The 25,000-nt window shown below is 37.2% G+C and overlaps 1 protein-coding gene across 1 annotated transcript in view; it reads right to left on the reverse strand.

The window, feature by feature from the left end:
* Positions 1-25,000, reverse strand: part of LOC144956652 (uncharacterized) — a 118,317-nt gene that overhangs the window by 51,829 nt on the left and 41,488 nt on the right. Inside the window, exons 7-12 of the mRNA XM_078887298.1 lie at positions 24,193-24,477; positions 22,652-22,839; positions 21,646-21,874; positions 18,470-19,802; positions 6,837-7,008; positions 4,868-5,084 (exon numbers count right to left, since the gene is read on the reverse strand). Coding sequence (XP_078743424.1) covers positions 4,868-5,084; positions 6,837-7,008; positions 18,470-19,802; positions 21,646-21,874; positions 22,652-22,839; positions 24,193-24,477 — 2,424 coding nt within the window. The remainder of the gene's footprint in view (positions 1-4,867; positions 5,085-6,836; positions 7,009-18,469; positions 19,803-21,645; positions 21,875-22,651; positions 22,840-24,192; positions 24,478-25,000) is intronic.

The following is a 25,000-nucleotide window of genomic DNA, read 5'->3' on the forward strand; positions in this document are numbered from 1 at the left end:
CTCACGGTTTGTGGAAAGCACTTCATTACAGGCACGTAATAGTGAATCTAGTTTTTGTTTTGAACATTTCTATTATTATTCTTTGTAAATTGACCCATATTAAAAGAAACATACAAACAAAACAGGCATGACCAGTCACTAACAATGCCGTGTAGTGTGTAGACAGTAACACAGTACGGTGAACATTACTGACACTGGGATCGGAATGTCGGAACCCATGAGTCGTTCGCAACTCTGCCTCACGTATTCATTTAATCAGTCAATTTAATTTTTATTAAGCTTGCGTAAAACATACAAACAAAAAAGACATGACCAGTCACTAACAATGCAGTGTAGTGTGTAGACAGTAACACGGTACGGTGAACATGAATGACACTGGGATCGGAATGTCGGAACCCAGTAGTCGTTCGCAACTCAGCCTCGCGTACTCATTTAATCAGTCAATTTAAATTTCATTTAGCTTGCCTATTCTTCAAGTTTATGTTATATTCACTTTTTCTATTTAAAAAGGGTAATCCAAACAGACCATAAAAACGATTTTATAATAAGCCGACTTCAACTTCCATCACTTACGACACGAACTTATTTTGGGTGTTTTTTTTTAACAAAACTGTTTGACTCAAACTAAAGCTTCGGCATTGGATAAGGAGCGAGGTCCCTGTTGCCATCTTGCTTAGTTTATACAGAGACTGGGTTGCCAGCTTGGCTGTTCTTGATAAATAGTAGTAAATAGCACAACCTTGTGCAATGAGAGATAGAGAGAGAGAGAGAGAGATTTTGAACAAAAAACGAATACTCTCTCTCTCTCCTTACCTCTCTCTCTCTCTCTCTCTCTCTCTCTCTCTCTCTCTCTCTCTCTCTCTCTCTCTCTCTCTCTCTCTCTCTCTCTCTCTCTCTCTCCCTCCCTCCCTCTCTCTCTTCCTATTTCATCTGTCACACTGTTTGACAATCTTCTTCACCTGGCTCACTTGTACTTGTAATATCGGGTGTAAGGTAAAATTTTGAACAATTATTATTATTTATAAAATGCAGAAACTTTGCAAATAAACCGATAGACTAGATATTAATTCGATTCGAAAAGTGGAACACAAAAGGAGAATTTGCGAATACCCGGTCCAGACATAAGCGTCATGGTCTTATTTATAAAGTGCAGAATCTTTGCAAATAAACGGATAAAATAGAGATTCATTCGATTCGAAAAGTGGAACACAAAAGCAGAATTTGCGAATGCCCGGTCCAGACATAAGCGTTATGGTCTTATTTATAAAGTGCAGAAACTTTGCAAATAAACGGATAAGATAGAGATTCATTCGATTCGAAAAGTGGAACACAAAAGCAGAATTTGCGAATGCCCGGTCCAGACATAAGCGTTATGGTCTTATTTATAAAGTGCAGAAACTTTGCAAATAAACGGATAAGATAGAGATTCATTCGATTCGAAAAGTGGAACACAAAAGCAGAATTTGCGAATGCCCGGTCCAGACATAAGCGCTATGGTCTTATTTATAAAGTGCAGAAACTTTGCAAATAAACGGATAAGATAGAGATTCATTCGATTCGAAAAGTGGAACACAAAAGCAGAATCTGCGAATGCCCGGTCCAGACATAAGCGTTATGGTCTTATTTATAAAGTGCAGAAACTTTGCAAATAAACGGATAGACTAGATGTTATTTCGATTCGAAAAGTGGAACACAAAAGCAGAATTTGCGAATGCCCGGTCCAGACATAAGCTTTATGGTCTTATTAATAAAATGCAGAAACTTTGCAAATAAACGGATAGACTAGATATTAATTCGATTCGAAAAGTGGAACACAAAAGCAGAATTTGCGAATGCCTGGTCCAGACATAAGCGCTATGGTCTTATTTATAAAGTGCAGAAACTTTGCAAACTAAACGGAAAAAATAGAGATTAATTCTAATCGAACAGTGGAACACAAAGGCAGAATTTGCGAACAACCGGTCCAGACATAAGCGTTATGGTCTTATTTCTAAAGTGCAGAAAATTTGCAAATATACGGATAAGATAGAGATTAATTCGATTCGAAAAGTGGAACACAAAAGCAGAATTTGTGAATACCCGGTCCAGGCATAAGCGTCATGGTCTTGTTTAAATGAAACAATGCCATTTAAAAAAATATATGGTCAATGACTAATTAAGCTAAATATGCGGAGTTCAATTAGATAACTTGATCTGTGAATTTTTTTTATAATTAGCTGTTTTTATTCTCCATCATTTAGGTTATGTGATTAAGTTTATAATTGAAATACAAACTTTATCTCACTTATCAATGTTTTGCAATAAAGGAGAGTGTGAGTGAACCTGAGCAAAGGAAATTATTTGAGAGAGTGATATTTATCATACTTTTCAGTTTGTAGTTGAATTCTAGAATGGATTCTTTATAGTTCTCATTGATTGTATGTCAGTGTGTCAGTCTTTAGGACACCGATTACCCTAATGCGGCCACAATTTACAATGTGACGGCCACAAGCCCGTTAAACGCAGAGTGGGGTATTGTTTTTTGCAAGTAATGCTATGGTTTTAATAGGATATCTGTCTCCTATTAAAATACATTCCTGTGTTGGATTTTGGATTAAATTCATGTCTTCTTCGGATTTTGGGATATTTAATTTTCATGGATTGTTATTGTGATTTTCAAGACTATTAATGTAAGTAAATGCCCAAATAGATATTTTTATTCATTTATTCTTTATTTATTTTTTTTTAGTTTTGTTTTGTTTTGAAGCATTTATTATAAGAAATATTGTACATATGCACTTATACACCAAAGACTATATCCTTTCAACTGCTTATTATTATTATTATTATTATTATTATTATTATTATTATTATTATTATTGTTATTGTTATTATTATTATTATTATTATTATTATTATTATTATTATTATTATTATTATTATTATTATTATTATTATTATTATTATTATTATATAATAATGATAATAATTAATAATAAGTGCATTGAGTGAAATCCCAATCATGGTTGCCCAAATAAAACTGGCGCTAGAATCCCGACTACCTGTCTAAACGAATGTTGTTTGTACGATACATACTAACTACACGTTCAATATCGGGGGCAGAAAATATACGTTTGGTTTTATGAAATTAAAACAGTAGTCCCACATTGTTCTTTGATGTTATTTGTGGTTGCATTTGCTTTGAAACTTACACATTATATTGTGTTACATTGTTTACAAAATATTTCTGGTACTCGTATGCATGTGTAGTCAACGGACCACCGGTCAATCGTGTTCTTTATTATTTTATTATTAATTTTGGCTTGACATCTTACATATGTGAATTTGACAGGTTGTTATGGATGGTAATTATAACATTAAGTGATTTTTAAACATTTTTACGGCGTTTTAAATGTCTTTCTTGCATTCATTGCCGAGCACCTCCACTTTTCTGTTACTATTTTAACGATCAGCTGATTTTCTCTTGCCTCCCCTTTAATTTCGCGGACTTTTTTCAGAACGAGGCGTGGGAGTGGCTAATTACACACTGGGTGTGAATGAATCACTCACATACATACCTGCCATGACGTAATCAGAAGTAACCAGAAGCGCGGCTATGTGAATGTGGTCTAGTGGTATGACACTCGCTTTCTGATCAGACGGTCCTGGGTTCAAGCCTTGATCAGCGCGCATAGTCGAGTCCTTGGAAAAGGCCCTTCACTCACACACACTCTTCACTCTCTTATCGTATTCAGTATTCAGGTGCAAAATGTCTCTGTCCGAAAAAATTGTAAAATCGCCTAATAGGCGTAATATCTCGCTCTATATGTTACGTGTTCTTGTTGGTCAGGGACCCCTTGTAAAGCGCTTTGAGCACGTTTAGTGGATTTTGCGCAATAGATAGTATGCACATGGCTAAAAAGCTCACAACAGTGCAATCCGGAAGTATAACGGACCAAAGCACAAAACTTTGTGTAACCTAACCTTGAACGTTTATAGTCTGGTTAATACAGTTTAGTGAGAATTACTCATAAACATGCATGGCAATAAAACAATAACAAAGACATGAGTAACGTCGTCTTCGTTCTATCTATATAAAAACTTTCTTATTTTTAAACTTTTTTTTTTTGTTTACAATAACTGGGATGATTCAAACGGCTCCAAATCCACAGAGACAAAATTTCTCCCTGAGGCGAAAGTTACGACCCAAGTTGAAGAAGGTACGTAAAACAAACTTTGTTGTTTATGGCAACCATTAGGAGACAGAGATATCGACTGACTTATTATGGGATGGGGGCGTGGAACGGTAAGGTGTCGTGTCTTCTATTATAGTTGTTGATCACTAATGTGATGATGATGATGATGATGATGATGATGATGACGATGACGGTGATGATGATGATGATGGTAACGATGATGATGGTGACTATGATGATGACGGTGGTGATGATGATGAAAAGAACGAGAAAAGAACCAAAAATACCCCCCCCCCCCAAACAAACAAAACAAAACAAACAATAAAATTATTTAAAATAACAAACAAAAAACGAAACACAAAACAAATTCCAAAAACAAAACCCCCGAAAAACATGAACAGAAAAAGAAAATAACAAAAAACAGAAACAAACAAAAAACATCCCCCCCCCCCCAAACAAAAAAAAACAAACAATCAAACAAACCCCAAAAAATAGATAAACAAAAATCCCCACCTCCTCAAAAAATTTTTTTTTTTAATAATTAAAAAAGAAAGAAACAACAACAACCACAACAAAAAAAACCTAAAAAACAAACAAACTCCCCTCCCACCCCCAAAAACATAAAGAACTAAAAAAAAAAAAACCACCTAAAAACAAAAAAAACCCCCCCAAAACAAAGCAGCACTGCTCACCTCCCACGACTCATCCACCGTAAAATGGTCGTCTATGATGTTAAGCCTCTCCTCCGCCGAGTTGGGGGACCGTGGGGATCGGGGCATTCCGATTGGCTGGATCAGGTGCATGACGTCACGGGTATCGTAGAAGAAATGCTCTCGCTTCTGGCACTGCTCCTGGTCCCCGTACACTTCCGGTCTCCAATCGATGATGAACTTGTACACTTTGCTCCTCCTGTAAAAGGCAAAGAGATATAAAAACACGAGTGAAGATCATACAGATCAGTAATCCAAGAAATGGAACAAATACAAAACAAAGCAGTGAAATTTATAAATCAAAACAAAGATAAAAAAAGAAATATCCACTAAATGTCTGCCGTATTGAGGAAAAAGACCGTATATTTACTTGCAATGAGAGGCAACATATGGCCTTTTTCCCTAAGACAGCATAAGACAGCAGGAGTGCTCAAAGTTGGGCCCTGACCAACAGCAACACGTAACAACACGTAGGACGTGACATGACGGCTGTTATATTACAATTTTTCGGACAAAGACAACGCTGTTAACGGCCAGATACTCATTTTGCACCTGAGTACGGTGAGAGAAAGTGAGTAAAGAACCTTTTCCAAGGACTCAACTATGCGCTGAGCGCGAGGCTCGAACCCAGGACCTTCCGATCCGAAAGTGAGTGTCATACCACTAGACCACATCCGCACATATATTCAACCAGTATTGAATACAAAACAAAGCAGTGAAATTTATAAATCAAAACAAAGATTAAAAAAAAAAAATCTTTAAAAAATGAAATATCCACTGAACAGTCTGCCGTCTTAAGCAAAAAGACCCTATGTTTACTTGCTATGAGAACATACAGCCTTTTTCCTTAAGATGACAGACATGCTCAAAGTTGGTCCCTGACCAACAGCAACATGTAACATGTAGGACATAACATGACGCATGTTATATTACAATTTTTCGGACAGAGACTAAAAATGTTAACGGCCAGGTACTCATTTTAAACCTGAGTAAGGTGATGTTTTGTTTGTTTGTTTTTAAGGGTTTTACAGCGCTTGCAACACATCATCGCCAGTAAAAAGGAAGAAAATGGGATAGTAAAAAGTTCTAGAATTACAATTAAAGCACCCAAGAAAAGGTAAGACAAAGGGGAATTGGTTCAAATAGGAAACAGATGTAGATTCCAAGAGCACACTATCAAAGTACTTAGTTTGAGATCACCTAAAAGTCTCATGCAGACACAAGCACAGGTCCCCACTAAGGGGGATACACTCAAATGTTTAAAAACTCATGTGTAAACAAAACAATACAGTGCATAATAGAGAGATGATTTACAAGGAAAAAAATATCATCTCCCAAAACTCTAAATATACATTCGACTGTTTTCCTCTCAGCCAGGGTATCTAGCCATGGCCAGGACAAAACCAAGTAATCTCATTCCAAGACAAAGACAGAAAGCATGTTGGAAAACAGACGATCGGGGGATAGAAGATAAAGCGTACCTCCTTGCCCACTATCGGAGGTCAGGAACCCCACCCAGCCGAGTAAGGTGAGAAAATGTGTGTAAAGAGTCTTTTCCAAGGACTCAATAATGCGCCGAGCGCGAGGCTCGAATCCAGGACATTCCTATTCAAAAGTGAGTGTCATACCACAAGACCACATAGCCGCAATAAAAAAAACAACATGAAACTGATATGAATCTCGAACGACTACAACAGAGAAGAAAGCGTGACAAAGTAACAAATATTTTACAAAGGCCTAAAGATCAAGTTAAATCCAGCAGTGAATGGGTAGCTAAGTTTGTTAGATTTGGTGGAAAGTACCTTGCGATAGACTAGCGTCCTATCCAAAGGATAGCAAGCAATTGCTATTGTCCATTTCACACTATAGAAACCGGGATAAACTCCGGCTCCATGAACCTAATGGCTCTGGTGGACTACTTTAAGATAATATATAAAGGAATGGAACTGACGTGCTCCTCGGAATCAAGAACCAGTATTCCTCCAGGAGTCGACCTTTGACCCTCTTGACGATGGCGTGGGGTCTTCGGGGCTGATTCTCTGCGTCTGCTGGGATGCCGACCCGGATCTGTAGGTACATGGGGGGGTCCTCGAACTGGGGGGAATCACTCCTTGGGAGATAGCCTGGAGGGGAGAAAGGAAAGTATTTCATTGAATCTGGAGGAACATAGGAATGGGGGGGGGGGGGGGGGGGGGGGGGGGGGGGGGGTGGGGGGGGTGGGGGAGGGAATCACTTCTTGGGAGGTAGCCTGGAGGGAGAAAAGAAAATATTTCAATGAATCTGGAGGAACATAGGAAGGGGGGAGGGGGGGGGGAGGGGCGGGGAGGGGAAGGGGATCCTCACCACTGGGGGGAATCACTCCTTGGGTAATAGCCTGGGGGGGGGGGGAAAAAGAAAGTATTTCATTGAATCTGGAGAACATAGAAAGGGGGGGGGGGGAGGGCGGGAGGGATCCTGGAACTGGGGGAATTCAGTCCTTAGGAGGAAACCTTGGGGGAGAAAGGAAAAGTATTTCAATGAATCTGAATCAACATAGAGGAATCAGGTCTTGGGAACAACACAGTGCATAAATAAATCAATATTTAAAAAAAAAAAAAACAAACCCAAAAATAAAATAACCCTCCACACCCTCCTCCCCCCCCCCCCCTCGCCCAACAAAAAAAAAAAAAACCCAACAGAAACCAAACAAAAAACAAAAAACAAACAACATATTACAGGCAGCGACATGTCTCCCATAGACCAGTGAAGCGAGAGATTATCTGGAGGGATAGGAATAATTGCTTACTGGCTTTGAGATATGATCTAATCTATTTCAAAGTATTAATATCTGTTAAGGTAGATGTTGTTTTTTATGTTTTTAAGGGTTTTACGGCGCTTGCAACACATTAAGGTCATATCAGCGCCAGTATAAAGGAAGAAAATGGGATAGTAAAAAGTTCTAGAATTACAATAAAGCATCCAAGAAAAGGGAAGACAAAGGGGAATTGGTTCAAATAAGAAACAGGTGTAGATTCCAAAAGCACTCTATCAAAGTACTTAGTTTGAGATCACTAAAAGTCTCATCCAGACACAAGCACAGGTCCCCGCTAAGAGGAACACACTCAAATGTTTTACAAATCATATAAAATATAAAGAAAGCATAATACAGTGCATAACAGAGAGATGATTTACAATGAAAAAAATATCATCTCCCAAAACTAACTATACATTCGACTGTTTCCCTCTTAGCCAGGGCATCTGGCCAGGACCAGGACAAAACCAAGTAATCTCATTGTCACAGTAAAGGTTGTTCACAATTATCTTATTAAATTTTATTTTATTAAGAACTGAATTCATCTCACTCCAGTTATATTTCGGTAGGCTTAGATAAACTTTACCTTCTAATATTAGATCGTCTTTCCTTTTATAGCCTTCCCTCGAATTAATTTCTAATTAGTGAATACTTTTCGTTCTACATTCTGTCACGTAGCCACTTATTATAAAAGCTGATAGGTCTAACATTTGACACTCACTTCTCTTCACAATCTATGCCGGACGGCCAGTCGCTCTATTCCTATATATATACTGGAAGATTTTTATCTTTTGGGACTTTGTAGATATTATATCTACACCATTAAGACGCCGGAGCTTTTAACTTTGATTGTATAATCTTCAAGGATCAAACCCGAGCCCGCTGTCAAAGGATTACATATTAACCCATTACCAATTGCCTGGAAGTGGAATTTTACGAGTCCGATCCTGTTATCAGAGGAATAGATCATCCAAGCCCATCAACTGCCTGGAAACGTAAACTTACGAACCTGACATATTATCATAAGTTACGTAAAATATTCATATCTCTATTTGTAACTGCCACGATCACTGTTTATCTCTTTTAATTAAATTTCATCATTATTTTTATTTCATTGTAAACAAATCGTTAATTGTTTTTCATTTATAGTAACTAGTAAATTCTGGGGCCTCATTCTACATATATCTTTATGCATAGTCGAGTAGCTCTTTACTCACTTGAGACCATGACATTTTGGAGGGGACACATATAAAGAATTGAATTTATTTAGTTACTTATATCTATTTCATCTAACCTTAAAGTTTAAATTGTAAAACTCTTAATTGCCCCACTTGATCATATTTTAATTGAACTCCCTATTTACAGGATTAATTTTTTTTCTTTTTCATTTCTTCATTTAAACGGAATAGCAATTTATCCATTCATTCTTTCATTCAAATTGAATAGCATTTTATTGATTCATTCCTTCATTCATTTATTCATTTATAAATTATTCATTCATTCATCCATTCATTCGTTTATTCACTCATTTATCCAATCATTCATACATTTATTCCTCCCTTCATTCTTTCATTCATACATTATCCATTCATTCATTCATCTATTCACTCAGTTTTTCATTCATTCATTCATTCCTTGTCCACTTTGTTATTATATCACTCATTTCATTTTGTTGTTTGCCTCATTCATGAATTGTTTTCAATATGTTTACATTCCATAACGATTCATTCACCTATCATCCAATCACTCAGTGTTGTGAACACATTTTGTAACTATTGTAAATCTTACGATATTTTATTGTTTTGTATTTCAGACATCACTGTTAAACACTCTTCAATGCCTAATTACAATTGTTGAACAACCATTGAACAAGAGAGAGGTCCCAGCCACGAACTGAGTTGGTAAATATATCCTTCATTATTCTCTTTTACATGAGTTGGGCATCACATAGTAACTATAGACATCGTGATTTGTTTTGCATAGTGATTTGTTTTAAATACATTTTTGGCATACTACTGTTACCGAAAACCACTTATATATTATGTTCTGAAAAGTGAGTCTTTAAAAACTAAATAATAATAAAAGGAGTCTACTAGCCGTCGTGTTATATTTAGTGATAGATAACTTGGGATTATTTTGGCATCCTATTATTGTTATCACACTCTAGTATATTAGCGTCATTGCGAATAATTGTACACAAACTAACGACGAGTCACACACATTGGTGATACATTTTTCGTAGTAACATAGTTTAGAGTACACGCGATTGACACATTGTTATTGACACAAGTCATAATAACTCCGCATTGTATTGACACATTGCTTTATAAGATATAACGATAAAAGGCATCAAATTCAACATACATAATAAGTTGAAATAAGAGAGAGAGAGATTTCTAAAAATAGAACAGTTCATTCCAGTAAGTGTAAATAAATAAAACAGTCAGTAACAGTATCCTGTCAATATAATATATATAAAATATCGTAACTAATTTATTGCAACATGGAAGCATATAAAAGATACTTAAGTCTCGCAAAGGACTTAGAAATACCCAGGAAAGAATATTTTCATGGTGCGAAGAGAAAGTAAAAGAAGAAAAAGAACATGAAGAAAGAATTCGTAGAGAAGAAAATGAAGAAAGAATTCGTAAAGAAGAAAAAGAACACGAAGAAAGAATTCGTAGAGAAGAAAATGAAGAAAGAATTCGTAGAGAAGAAAATGAAGAAAGAATACGTAGAGAAGAACGAGAAGAAAGAGTCCAAGAAAGGGAACTAAAAAGACAAATAGCTTTAGCAGAAGAAGAAACCAAAAGGACCCAAATGATGCTGGAAATTGAAAAAACAAAAAACCGGTCATGAAAGAAAACATAATAATAGTGATGAATTTTTCGTGAAACTTCCACGCATGCCAACATACGATGAACGCTCAGACTGTTTAGAATCCTTCTTACACCGATTCGAAGTTCAGGCTAAAGGTTATCGTTGGCCAGAAAGCAAATGGGCCACAGCCTTGATTAACTGCTTATCCGGAGAACCGCTAAAAGTTTTCTATACCTTAACAACTGAAGATGCAGATGACTATGGAAAAATTAAAGACGCTCTACTAAAAAGATTTAGATTAACGGAAGATGGTTACCAGGAAAGGTTTCACACTGCAAAACCGGAAAGTGGAGAAGACTTTAATACATTCGTGAACCGAATTACTCAATTTCTAAATCGGTGGCTTGAGTTGGCAAACGTAAAACAAGACGACTTTGCAGGCCTTTACTATCTCACGCTGAAGAATCGAATCTATCAAGCTTGCAACCCAGATTTAGTCGCATTCTTTAAAGAGAGAAAGCCAGAAAACTTGGACAAATTAAAAATCTACGCAGAAAACTTTAACAGCGCACATCCATTGACACCCCTTAGCAGAACATTGAAGGAACCATACTACGCTGCTGCTGCTCAGAGTCCAGGTACACCTAAAGTTCAGTACTCAAATAGAACGAGCCGATCAATCACTCGGAACACGCAAGTGAAACAGGATGACCATAGTAACAAACCATGGAACAAACAGTTCAATAGAGACCATAGCCGACCCTATCAAAACAAAACAAGAAATAGCACTGACAATAATACTGAGTATAAGAAAACCAACAAACCTATAATTAAATGTCAATATTGTGGAATGAAAGGCCACACAGCAGACAAATGTTACAAAATCGTGGGATATCCGAAAGAAACTGCAAATGCATCACTCCAAACCAGTGTAAATAATCAGACACGAGTAATGTCAGGAGAAAATATAAATGTGTATTGCGTGAAAGGTATGTCACTTTTAACACAAACTCACAAGTCAGGATCGCTATTTTTTTGTGAAGGCAAAGCTAATGGAACTGATTGCAAAATATTGAGAGACACAGGATGCAGTACAGTAGGAATAAAAGCATCTTTGATCAATGACGAAGACAAAACTGGAAAAACGGTACAATGCATCACATTCAGTGGCACAGTCGAAACCTTTGAAACAGCTAACGTGTACATAGAAACCCCATACTATACAGGAATAGTGGAATGCTGTATACTTCCCAACCCCGTCGCTGATGTTATTGTTGGCAATATAAAAGGTCTTAAAGACAACCCAACAGATGTAAAAGAATGGTCATTAACCCAAGAAACAGCTTGTCTAGCAGAAACAAGAAAGATGACTAAGACAACAGAGAAGCCAATGACTATTTCTCTAGAACCACAACAATTTGACAGGAACAGGTTCATTGAAGAACAGAAAAAGGACCCGACTTTAACTTCATATTTCAATATCGCAAACAAAGGTACGAAATCAAAAGTTGAATACATCATTGAAAAAGATATTCTGTTCAGGCTACATAGGAAAAGAAACAAAATAGCTAAACAACTGGTCACGCCGAGCATTTACAGAAACAAAATCCTTGGAATAGCGCACGATTCAATAACTTCTGGACATCTTGGGAGCTCTTCCACATTGAAGAGAATATCCGAGAATTTCACATGGCCTGGAATTACTAAAGACGTCCGAGAATATGTGAAATCTTGTGACACATGCCAAAGAAGAGTCGCAAAAGGCAGAATACCGAGATTGCCATTAGAGACAACCCCAGTTATTGAAAAAGTTTTTCAAAAAGTTGCAATTTACATTATAGGCCCTTTAACAAAATCAGATAGAAACCATACACACATACTAACACTAGTCGATTACGCAACCAGGTGGCCAGAAGCGATAGCATTGAAATCAACTACATCGGATCACATAGCTGAAGCATTGATGACAATTTTTACTAGAATAGGCATACCAAATGAGATACTGTCGGACAATGGACCCCAATTTACATCACATATGATGCATGAAACCATGAAACTCATGGGAATCCAACACTCATTCACAACCCCCTACCACCCCCAAGCAAATGGTCTTTGTGAAAGATTTAATGGCACTCTAAAGAATATGTTAAGAAAAGTGTCAGCAGAAAAACCAGATGATTGGGACAGATACTTACCAGCAATCCTATTTGCATATAGAGAAATACCCCAAGAATCTACAGGCTACTCCCCATTTGAGTTGATGTATGGACGATCACCTCGCGGCCCGATCAATATAGTAGCCGACATTTGTAAAGGGAATGAGGAGGACAATAACGAAATTATGTTTGCTTACGAATATGTAAGAAACCTGAAAGACAGAATAGAGGATACATGTAAGCTAGCACAGGAATCCGTCACTAAAAAAATAGAGAAATACAAGGAATACTCCGATCGAAAAAGCAAGTCAAGAAAATTTGAGATTGGTGACAAAGTACTAATACTCTTACCCGATGACTCGAGTAAACTTTTAGCTACATGGAAAGGACCATTCAATGTATTAGCAGTACGATCTGGTGTTAATTACGAGATTCAAATTAACAACACAACAAAGACATTCCATGCAAACATGCTAAAAAAATATTTCGATAGAGACAGATTATCACAACCAATATTTAACCATGTTGAAGCTGCAAATGTAGGATTAATCATCGAAACTCACAGCGATGATGTCGAACTACAACACACACCCACAACACGGTAACTCTAAAAATAGTACAATTAATGACGTCACAATCAATCCTCAACTAAATGAATGTCAGAAACGAGAAATCAGGTCATTATTAGAAAAGTACCAGTCAGTCTTTACAGACGCACCCGGACATACAACATTAGTGGAACACGACATAAAGTTAACCACATCTACCCCTATCAACGTGAAAAACTATCCTATTCCATTTCACGCACGAGAACAAGTTGAAAAGGAAGTTAAGGATATGCTAGATACAGGAATAGTTAGATATTCTTCAAGCCCATACTCATCACCAACAGTAGTAGTGAAAAAGAAAGACGGATCGATAAGGCTATGTATCGACTTTCGCAAATTAAATGAAGCAACAGTGTTTGATGCAGAACCAATACCAAATCAAGAGAATTTATTTGCTGCCTTATCTCAAGCAAAATACATGACAAATGTGATCTTTCTAGAGGTTACTGGCAGATTCCACTGAAAGAATCATGTAAGAAATACACAGCATTTCAATCACCATTAGGATTGTTAGAATTTAACTATATGCCATTTGGATTATCGACAGCCGCATCGACATTCCAAAGAATGATGCCTATGTTATTAAAAGACATCTCGTCTACACTCTCATACTTCGACGACGCATGTATTTTCTCAAACTCATGGACTGATCACATGACAACCTTAGAATTAGTGCTTGAAGCATTAAAACGTAATTCTTTAACAACAAAACCGTCAAAAACAAGCATTGCATTTTACGAAATTGATTTTCTCGGTCATACCGTTGGTCATGGGACACAGACACCCGAGACAGAAAAACAAACAAAAATCGCACAATTGCAACCACCTAAGACAAAAAAAGAGTACGCAAAGTACTTGGGCTCCTAAATTTTTACAGGAAATACATTTACAACTTCGCGCACATCGCGACACCGCTAACAAATCTGACAAAGAATGGGTCACCGAACAAAATTGTTTGGACAGAAGCGTGTCAGAATAGCTTTAACCAATTAAAGGCATTACTCTGTTCAGAACCAATTCTTAAATTACCCGACATATCAAAAGAATTTGTTGTAAGAACTGACGCGTCTGATAAGGGCATCGCAGGTGTACTATTACAGGAACATGAGGGAACTCTAATGCCTTGCTTATATGCAAGCAGAAAATTATTGGACAGAGAATCACGATACTCTGTAATAGAGCGTGAAGGACTGGCCATCGTCTTTGCTTTAAAGACATTCAGCAGATATCTACTGCTAAAAGAGTTTGTGGTCGAAACGGACCATAAACCACTCACGTACATAAGAAATAACAAAATGAATAATAGTAGAGTACTAAGGTGGAGTCTATTTTTGCAAAATTACACTTTCAGTATCTCTCACATACCAGGCTGTGAAAATATTCACGCCGACCTACTTTCTCGATTAGTATAAACACGTGAGAAGGGTATAACTTAACCTCCCATGCATACTGTTAGTTACCTCGCAAACTATGCCAAATCAGAACGCACAATTTCGATAATTTTATTTGTAAACATGATGACCCAACTTACTGTAACATTGAGTATTGTTTGGATATATATACCATACCCATTCATGATTTGGGAAATCTTCTCTTTACTATTATTGTTATGAATTTTCACTCATTTATGATTAATAATTGAAATGTCAATATTTCATTTACATTTTCATTCATTTCATTTAGTAAATTACCTTCATATCATCGACTTAAATCATGCTTCATTGCCATCACTATTGTTTATCACAATGATTTGTAATCACATTGCCATCATGTTGTTCATCACAATGATTTGTAATCACAATCTTTCATTGTTATTGTCACCCATTCATATACCTACGTTAATATAAACATTTCCATGTCTAGTTAATAAATAATTTAATTGTAGCACAAATCATAACAATGGATTAATGCTAGAGTATCATGATAGTAAATTTACTTCCGTTTGTAAAATCTATCTTTCCCATAATGGTTAAAGAGTATATTTTAAACGTGGGTGGGGGGTGTCACAGTAAAGGTTGTTCACAATTATCTTATTAAATTTTATTTTATTAAGAACTGAATTCATCTCACTCCAGTTATATTTCGGTAGGCTTAGATAAACTTTACCTTCTAATATTAGATCGTCTTTCCTTTTATAGCCTTCCCTCGAATTAATTTCTAATTAGTGAATACTTTTCGTTCTACATTCTGTCACGTAGCCACTTATTATAAAAGCTGATAGGTCTAACATTTGACACTCACTTCTCTTCACAATCTATGCCGGACGGCCAGTCGCTCTATTCCTATATATATACTGGAAGATTTTTATCTTTTGGGACTTTGTAGATATTATATCTACACCATTAAGACGCCGGAGCTTTTAACTTTGATTGTATAATCTTCAAGGATCAAACCCGAGCCCGCTGTCAAAGGATTACATATTAACCCATTACCAATTGCCTGGAAGTGGAATTTTACGAGTCCGATCCTGTTATCAGAGGAATAGATCATCCAAGCCCATCAACTGCCTGGAAACGTAAACTTACGAACCTGACATATTATCATAAGTTACGTAAAATATTCATATCTCTATTTGTAACTGCCACGATCACTGTTTATCTCTTTTAATTAAATTTCATCATTATTTTTATTTCATTGTAAACAAATCGTTAATTGTTTTTCATTTATAGTAACTAGTAAATTCTGGGGCCTCATTCTACATATATCTTTATGCATAGTCGAGTAGCTCTTTACTCACTTGAGACCATGACACTCATTCCAAGACAAAGACAGAAAGCATGTTGGAAAACAGATATAAGGGGATAGAAGACAGTATGTACCTCCCTGCCCGCTATGGGAGGTCAGGAACCCCACCCAGTAAGGTAGATGAAGAAAATGATAATTAAATATATAAATAGATAACTAAATAGATAAATGAATATATATTTAAATAAATTAATAAATAGATAATTAAAGAGGTAAATGAAGAAATATCTAAATAAATAAATAAATGAATATATAGATAGATAATTAAATAAGTAAATAAACAAATATCTAAAAATGTAAATAAATGAATAAATAAATAGGTAATTAAATAGGTAAATGAATAAATATATAAATATGTAAATAAATGAAGTAAAAAAGTAGATACTTAAATAAGTAAATGAATAAATATCTAAATATCTAAATAAATGAATAAATAGATTGAGAAATAAATAGATGTAAAAAAAATAAAATAAAATAAAACACACGAAAAAAACCCCATCAAAACAAAACAACCTAAGTAAAAAGAAACAAAACCAAACAACCCCACAAAACTGTTCCCCTCTCAGCTAAGAACTCCAGTCACAGCTAACCAGGGAAAATGAACCAAGAGGATCTCAATCCAAGACAAGGACAGAATACAACGTGAAAGAGGAAAACAGATATGGGTGTCATCTCCATACCCACCAATGGTTATAGGTGTAAGATATAGATCTGAACAAGTGTGTATGAAAGGTGCCAGACAAAGCAAGAAAGAAAAATACAAGAAAAAAAAAAAAAAACATCCCAAAAAATCAGTCGATCTTGACATAGACAACGTTGTTAATGGCCAGGTACTCATTTTACACCCGAGTACAGTGACAATGTGAGTTTAGCCTTTCCCCAAGGATTCAACTATGCACCGAGCGAAGATAAATCAAATCGAACCCCGACCCTTGAGATCCGAAAGCGACTGTCATACAACTAGACCACATAGCCGCACAAACGATAACAGTTCAATAGGGCTGGTATCTAATCAGACATTTCAAACAGCTGGCAGTTTTATTATTATGTAGGTCAAGGTGACCCTAACCCTAAAAACTTTAATCATCAGACATGTGTCTGATAAAATGAAACGAAATAAGAATAACAATTAATAAGATTTAATTGGGGGGAGATTAAAAATGTCGCTCCTGAGATGAGAGATTTAAAAAAAAACAAAAAAAAAACAAAAAAAACAACAACAAAGAAACGAACAAACAGTTGTTGTTGCTGTGACTGTGTATACATGCCAAGAACAGGATAAAATCAGATATTTACGGTTGGTTGGCGGTTGGCAGGTGGTATGAGACTAACTGTCAAACAATGTGGTTTAATTTGTCGTGGTATGACTGACGCTCCTTGTACTTGTTACCTCTGAGCTGTAGGTTTGTAGGTTCGAGCCCTGTCATTGTGGGGAAAGAGGAGTCATGGCTGAGGGTCGATGCTGATTCTATCGCTCACCAGGCAATCAAACAAGATGTCTGATGTCAAAAGGAATCACCCATGTTGTCCAAACAAAATGAGCAAATTGGGATTAATAATCTTGCCCAAGGAAAAACAAAACAAAAACGAAAGTATCTGAAGCGGCACTCGAACCCTGGACTTTCCGGGTCACTTCCCCTCCCCTTTGAGATAAAGGGTCAGACTCTATAAGTCGACCTTAAAACATTTTTTTTAAACCTCACAAATGTGACCCTTCATCTCAAAACGCTATTAAGTCGGGATGACTAAGATGCTGAAAATTGAATTTATAACCAGAAATAGCATACTTAAGTCGAGTTTGTTTGCTTTATAGAGGAGAAGGAATATCATATTTTACTGTGCTAAATACCAACGTTTCATATTTTTGACCAGTTTGACTATAATTTGACTTTTTAGCATCGGGTCCATCCCGACTAATACTGTTTTGAGACGTTTGGTCACAAATTAGAAATATCCAAAATATGTCATCGATATACTAGTTCATTATTAGCTTTTTTTTTAAAGTATCAATTTTTATTTAAAAAAATTTTTAATCATCAGGTTCAACCCAACATAATACTGTTATGAGACAATCGGTCACATTTGCCAATGACTCACTACACAACAATAGGAAATTGAATGGGAGCCTTGGATGTTTCGGGTTTCTCCTTTATCAACAAAACATGAATGAATGAAACAGCTAAAGATGAATCAGAGATGTGAGAATGGAGTTGTTAGAGTGAATAAACAGGAATAGTATTTCCTGTCCCATCATTCTTTTGTTTATTCACCTCAACAACGCTATTCTTATATCTCTCATTTGTCATTAGTGTTTCATTCATCATGTTTTGTTGATAAAGGGGAAACCCGAAACATCCACATTATCTGTCTTCTTTTATCAATTTGAAAGCTTCCATTCAATGACCTATTATTGTTCATTTCATCGAGCTTCAAGCTGAAGCATTATCATGAGCCAGTGACTTACTTGACAGTGGAGGTCCCAGGGAATTGGTCAATTCTTCCACCCTCTTAGAAGACAAAGATGAATTCTCAGCAACTCCTGACACGGCTATGGACGGCGCTGGGGTCGTCTGAGATGACGACATCAGCGAGAATGACGGGAAGTTGGATGAAATGGCCTCCGGGATGAGAGCCGATGGGAATGGGAAAGCACTCAGACCTTTTCCAATTTTACTACTGGTGCTGCCTCCACTTTTGGGAGTCCCTGTGTTGCTGCTCGCTCCGGCAACACCTGCTGCGCTGCCGCAAGTCTCGTCACCTGCTGCTGTGGCAGACGGGGAGGTTTTGTTGTTGCTGCTGCTGCTGCTGTTGTTATTGCCTTCCCCGGCTTTGAAAAACGTGCTGGTGTAATTGAAGAAGCTGGAAAGATGCTGGGCTGGATTGCGTAGAGGAGAGAATGAGGAAGAGTGGGAGCTGGGTATGGACGAAGGAGGTACCCTGTTGTTGGTGTGGCCGGTTGAAGTGTCCGAAGTCCTGAGGGCCCCGTCCGTCGAGTCTGAAGGCAAACTGAGATTAGCTGTCGTAGATGATGTTGATGATTTTGCATCCGTGTCGGTAATGTTCAGATTTTGCATTGGCTCTGACATGTCGGCGTTTGACGAATGAATGATGCTGCTGTCGGTGGTGGAGGTGGCATTGCTATCAGCTGTTACAGTTGTGGCACTTTCCGATTGAGTTTGAGCAATTCCTTCTCCCTTCTGTTCCGTTGTGGACACTTCTTGAACAGCGCTCAGCCGCTTCGTCTCATCGGAAGAATGTGCCGCTTGTTCTCCTCGCTGCGGCTTTGGCCTCTGAAGAGAAGAAGACGAATGGGGTGAGAGCATCATGCCGCCGGCCTTCTGCCCCGGAACTGCTTTGGGTGCGGCGATGACGCTGTTCGGAGATCTATCGGTGAAAAAGACTGGGGCGAATCCCTGAGTCGGAGTGCTCAGTCCACCGGCTGCCTCGCTGCAACTATCCGTGGCAGACTGACTACCGTTGCCTTCGTTACTTCCACTCCTCGTGCTGGTATGATTGTCGACGCCCGGGGAATTTATGGCTTGGTTGCTCTGAGAGGACACCGAATCATGGCGGATCATTTCCGAAGACGAGAGACCCATGTGAGGTCCAAAGTCCCGGGTTTCCCCGTACGTCTTGGAGCCAGACGAGTCCTCGAACAAGGATATCTCGCTAACCGCCAGCTCTGAGCTGCGAGACATGTGTTTCTGGAGGTGGATGGACGGCGATGGATCGGAGGTGAAGGTCGAGGCGATTTCATCTGAAGTTCGGCCAGGTGTAGATATGGACATTCCATAGCCCTGAAATCAAATGTAAAATAAAATTTTAAAATTTTAATTAGATAATATTTCATAGCATATAGCATTGCGGCTATGTGGTCTAGTGGTATGATACTCATTTTCGGATCGGAAGGTCCTGGGTTCGAGCCTCACTCTGCGCATAGTTGAGTCCTAGAAAAAGGCTCTTTACTCACATTCTCTCACCGTACTCAGGTGTAAAATGAGTATCTGGCCATAAACAGTGTTGTCTCTGTCCGAAAAAAAATTGTAACATCGTCTAACAGGCACCATGTCCCGTCCTAAATGTTAAATGTTGCTAGTTGGCCAGGGACCATTGTAAAGCGCTTTGAGCACATTTAGTGGATATTGCGCTATATAAAAAAAAGCTCAAAGCTCATTCCCATGTACTAATAATTAGCATAACTTTCATGCCATCAATCTAAATTCTCTTACATATTTCCTTATATGTAGAGATAGTTTTACATAAAACCATACATACATAGACACACAAAATTCTTACAGACTTGGAAATATTTTTTAAAAAATAATTTTAAAAGCAGTCCTTCAGAGCCATTAGGCCCATGGGCCGGAGTTTATCTCTATAGTGTGAAACGGACAGTAGCAATTGCCTGCTATCCTTTGGATAGGACACTAGTCTATTCTACTACTGCTACTGCTACTACTACTATTATTACTACTACTACCATTTCCTACTATATACTACTAATACTATCACTTTTGGTAAAATGATGAAGAATTCATGAGTATAATGCATAGACATGTTAAATACTTCTAAAAATGATTCTAGTGAATTCATTTTAAACCAAACAGCGTTCCTAAGGCAGCCCGCTTGGTAATAAAAAACTTAAGACTCATACGAGACAATAAAGAAAAAATGAATGATCATAATAAATTTTTAAACCATAACACATAACATTTTAGTTATTACAAAGGGAAATAATCCATTTATGTTTAAGCTTATTAGCAATACAGTTTTTAATTGAAGGCTTCATTGACTACTTAACATTTTCTATTGAACAAGAAGTAAAGGCTTAAATGTGGCCTGAGGCCATTTAAAAAAATATGGCCTGAGGCCATTTAAATTATACAATAAGCTTACATGCATAATTCTATGCAAATCCTCATAAAGGTATGAGAAAAATATTAGTCAAAACTAGCATTATATAAGAAACTGAAATTAAAATTGTAGTATAAATTTACAAAATGTGATGCATCATACAACAGTTGATGTAGGACAAGTATGTATGTATCATTAGATAGAATGGCCTGGGATTAGAAAAAAAAAAAAAAAAAAAAAAAAAGACAAGTATGTATGTATCATTGAACCAAATGTATCATTTTCAACATCATTCACCCTTGGGGGAAAAAACATTAAATTATTACCAAAAAAAAAAAAAAAAAATCGTACTAAATCCTTTGGAATCCTATCTACGTATTTGGGTCCAAAAAAATCGTACTAAAATACACGAAATCGTACTGGTTGGCATGTATCTCTATGTGGCTTAAGACACCTGAATTCTAAATATCATTTCAACTTGGGATTAATATTTATCTGCCGACACACTCCACAAAAGCAGAGTTGCCAAATAATAATTTCATAAAATAGTAATTGGAGCCCCCAAAACAGACCCAGTTACCTAATCACAGCTGGGGGTGGACAAGGGGGGGGGGGGGGGGGGGGTTGTCAGAAGAATAATCTGGACTTCACCCCTGATCGATATCGGTCCCTTTGCTTGTGAAGCGAGTTCTCTATCAACTGAACTATCTCCCCCCTCACTCAGAACCAGTTTTTTGACATCACAATTTTGCTCTCTATAAAAAAAAAAAACCCAAACCCCCAGACCTGTGAAAATTCTGTCATGTTTTCCAACTCCTCCGACATCCGACCCCCGGTCTTATCTTCATTGGTGCTGGCAGCCACATCTGGTGACGTCCTGGCCTTGTCACTTCCACCATCGTCCCCGTTGCCTCTGTCTGGCGATGGCTGATATCCGTCCGGGCCATCGGGGACGTCCACACTCTCGTTTTCAGGTCTGTAGACTTGTGGCTTTGGGGACTTGCTGCGGATTTCCCTGAAGGTGGTGGAGAATGGGTGGGGATAAAATGTCAATGATGGTTGTGGTGGTGATGGTGATGATGGTGGTGATGGTGATGATGGTGGTGATGATGGTGGTGATGATGATGGTTGTGGTGGTGATGATGATGGCGGTGATGGTGATGATGATGGTGGTGGATGATGATGATGATGATGATGACATGATGATGATGGTTGTAACAGTAATATATTATTCTTCAGTAATACTTAAATTAGATGTTGCGTACGCGCACCTTATTATATATATTATATTTTGGTGCTCTTATGTTCATTGCATTACTACAACATTATTATTATTATTATTATTATTATTATTATTATTATTTTATTATTATCATCATTACTATCAGTATTATTATCATCATTATTACTACTATTTTAATTACTTTTTACCCATATTACAAGAGCTGTAACCTAACAAGAATTGCCTATTTGGATAATAAAGATTATTATTATTATTATTATTATTATTATTATTATTATTATTATTATTATTATTATTATTTATTACCCAGGTTACTTTTACCCCATGCCTATTTATTACATTTTTCTGAGACAAATTATAGGCATATTATCAAAGCTAATGTTCTTAATTTTTACATGTTAATGATAGTTGGATAAAACTATCAATACACATGCTGTTTTCAATACATTTTTTTTCCAATTTTGAAAAGTAGCAAAACTTTCTAAGATTGAGTGAGTCAAGTTAATTGTTGACCAAATTTGTTGCATCCCATTAACACGAAGAACCTACTCTGGTTGCCTCCAGAAGAATCTGGAGCTGGTGTCCGGCAGGAGAACGGCCCCCTTGATGTTCTCCATGTAGATGACGGCGCTGAATTTGGCTTGACCCCCGTTGTTGGTGATGTACTCGTCATTGACATCCGGGTCAAACATGATGGCGTTCGGGGTCACCAGGAGGGTGCCTTTGCACGTCAGAGACTGGGGGATGGGTGGGGGTGGGGGTTGGGGTTGGGGGAAAGCAAAACATATAATCATTATTTATCATCATTAATTGTTATGAAATTTATTGTTATGAAATTTATTACCCGATTTATTCATTTCTGGGGATGGATGGGGTGGGGGGTTGGGGTTGGGGAAAGCAAAATATCTAATAATTATTTATCATCATTTATTGTTATGAAATTTGTTACCTGATTTATTCATTTCGTTTGTTTTTAGTTTTTAAGGGTTTTACGGCGCTTGCAAAACATTTAAGTATTATATCAGCGCCAATGATTTATTCATTTCACTTTAAGCAACTTTCGTGATACGTATTGGTGTTAAGTGTTTAGGTTAAAATTCTCACAACATCCGCCAGCCTGATATGACGTACCAACGACACACAAAACTATGTGTATCCTTGATCATTTATATTATAGTCTGACTGATATAATTTAGTGATAACTAAACACCTTTTAAAAGACAGTTACTGTGCTTCTAAAAGACAGTTACTTCCCTTCCAATGTTTTGCTCAAACTTCAGACGTGTTGGAATGAAATTCACAGATATAGACTTGCCTTCTAAAAGACAGTTACTTCCCTTCTGGTAAATTGTTACTTCCCTTCTGGAAGAAAGTAAGTTCCCTTATAAATGACAGTTACTTCCCTTCCAATGTTTTGCTCAAACTTGAGACATGTTGGAATGAAATTCACAGATATAGAATAGACCAAGACTGATACTTAAATTTGAAATCATGAAATAAATATATCTATATATATTTTTTTTTTAAAACTTGAACATAACTAGTGATATCCTTTGCCATACCACAACCCCCCCCCCCCCCCCCCCCCCCATTTTTTCGAGTGAAAACCATATGAAAATATTTCGTGCAAAGTTTCTCTTTATCATGTGGATTTACCCTTTAACCGTAGTAAAAAATAGGATAACTGTTGTTGCCTTTAAAAAAAATTAATTTCATATTTAAAAAAAAACAAACACCCCCCACTCCTCCCTTTAAAAAAAATCCAACAACAATAACAAAAACAAAGCAACAACTCACCTCCTCTCCCTAAAAAATAAAAACAAAAACAAAAAAAAAAAAAAAAAGAGGGGGTAAAAAAAAAAAAAGACCAAAAAAAAGAGAAAAAAAAAAACAAAAAAAAACAAACCAAAAAACAAACAAACGAAAAAAAAACAAAAAACCAATAATTGATCGCCAGAAGATCTCAAAAAGCCGGTTTTCAGCTTTAACGAGAAAAAGGTAATCCTATGCTTTGCCAGTGTCAGGTTTTTATGGGGTTTTCTTTTTGTATGGGAGGCGCCGGAAGTTAAAAGTGAGCCATTTCTTCTCACCCCGAACGTCTCTTTCTTGGTGTTGTCCTCATCTTCCAGAATTCTCCTGGACCGGATCTTGATGAACTTCTGATGGCACTCCTTGTCCTCCTCCTCCTCCTCCTTGCTGAGTTGCCTGGTGGGCACGGATGCCGGGATGTAGCTGGTGGCCGTTGTCGTCGTGGTGTTGCCGGTGGCGGAAGATGGCGGCTGGGCGTCCCCGGATGTCGACGACGTGGTGAGTTTGACCACGTGGCCTGGAACGGAGGACGGAGACCTGTCTCCCAAGGATGTGATTGGAACGTCCTGGACAGAGGAAAATAGAAACAAGCAATTATGAACATTTACATGTAACAGTAACACAAAGCTACACAAAGCTCCTAAAAGCTGTGGACTGTAAAGAATAATAAACAAAAATGAATAGAACAGCTTCAGAAAAGAACAAAAATACCAAAACACGGAACGTTTCGGGCTCAAAACCCTTCTTCAGCCAACAAAAAAAAAATCAATAAAGACATAAATACATTTCTAAATTTCAGGTAGACGACAGTATTAATGAATTTATGGCGTCACGTCTCATCCTATATGCTAAGTGTTGATTTTTGGCTTGTGGCCCCTTGTAAAGCACTTTGAACATGTTTAGTGAGATATTGCTCTATGAAAATGCTTAAGTTTTTTTGTTGTTGTTTTTCTCTCACCTGTTCCGGCTCCTTTCTCTTCCATGGTGACCAAAGAACACAACAATGTAAACATTTGATTCTATCCAGAACACAATCCATTATCTAATCCATGGAAAACATAAATCCAACAATGCTTGCACTATCGTGAT

Source organism: Berghia stephanieae, chromosome 11, assembly GCF_034508935.2.
Source record: "Berghia stephanieae isolate SIO BIC M18660-M18661 chromosome 11, UCSD_Bste_1.3, whole genome shotgun sequence".
Classification (NCBI taxonomy): domain Eukaryota; kingdom Metazoa; phylum Mollusca; class Gastropoda; order Nudibranchia; family Aeolidiidae; genus Berghia; species Berghia stephanieae.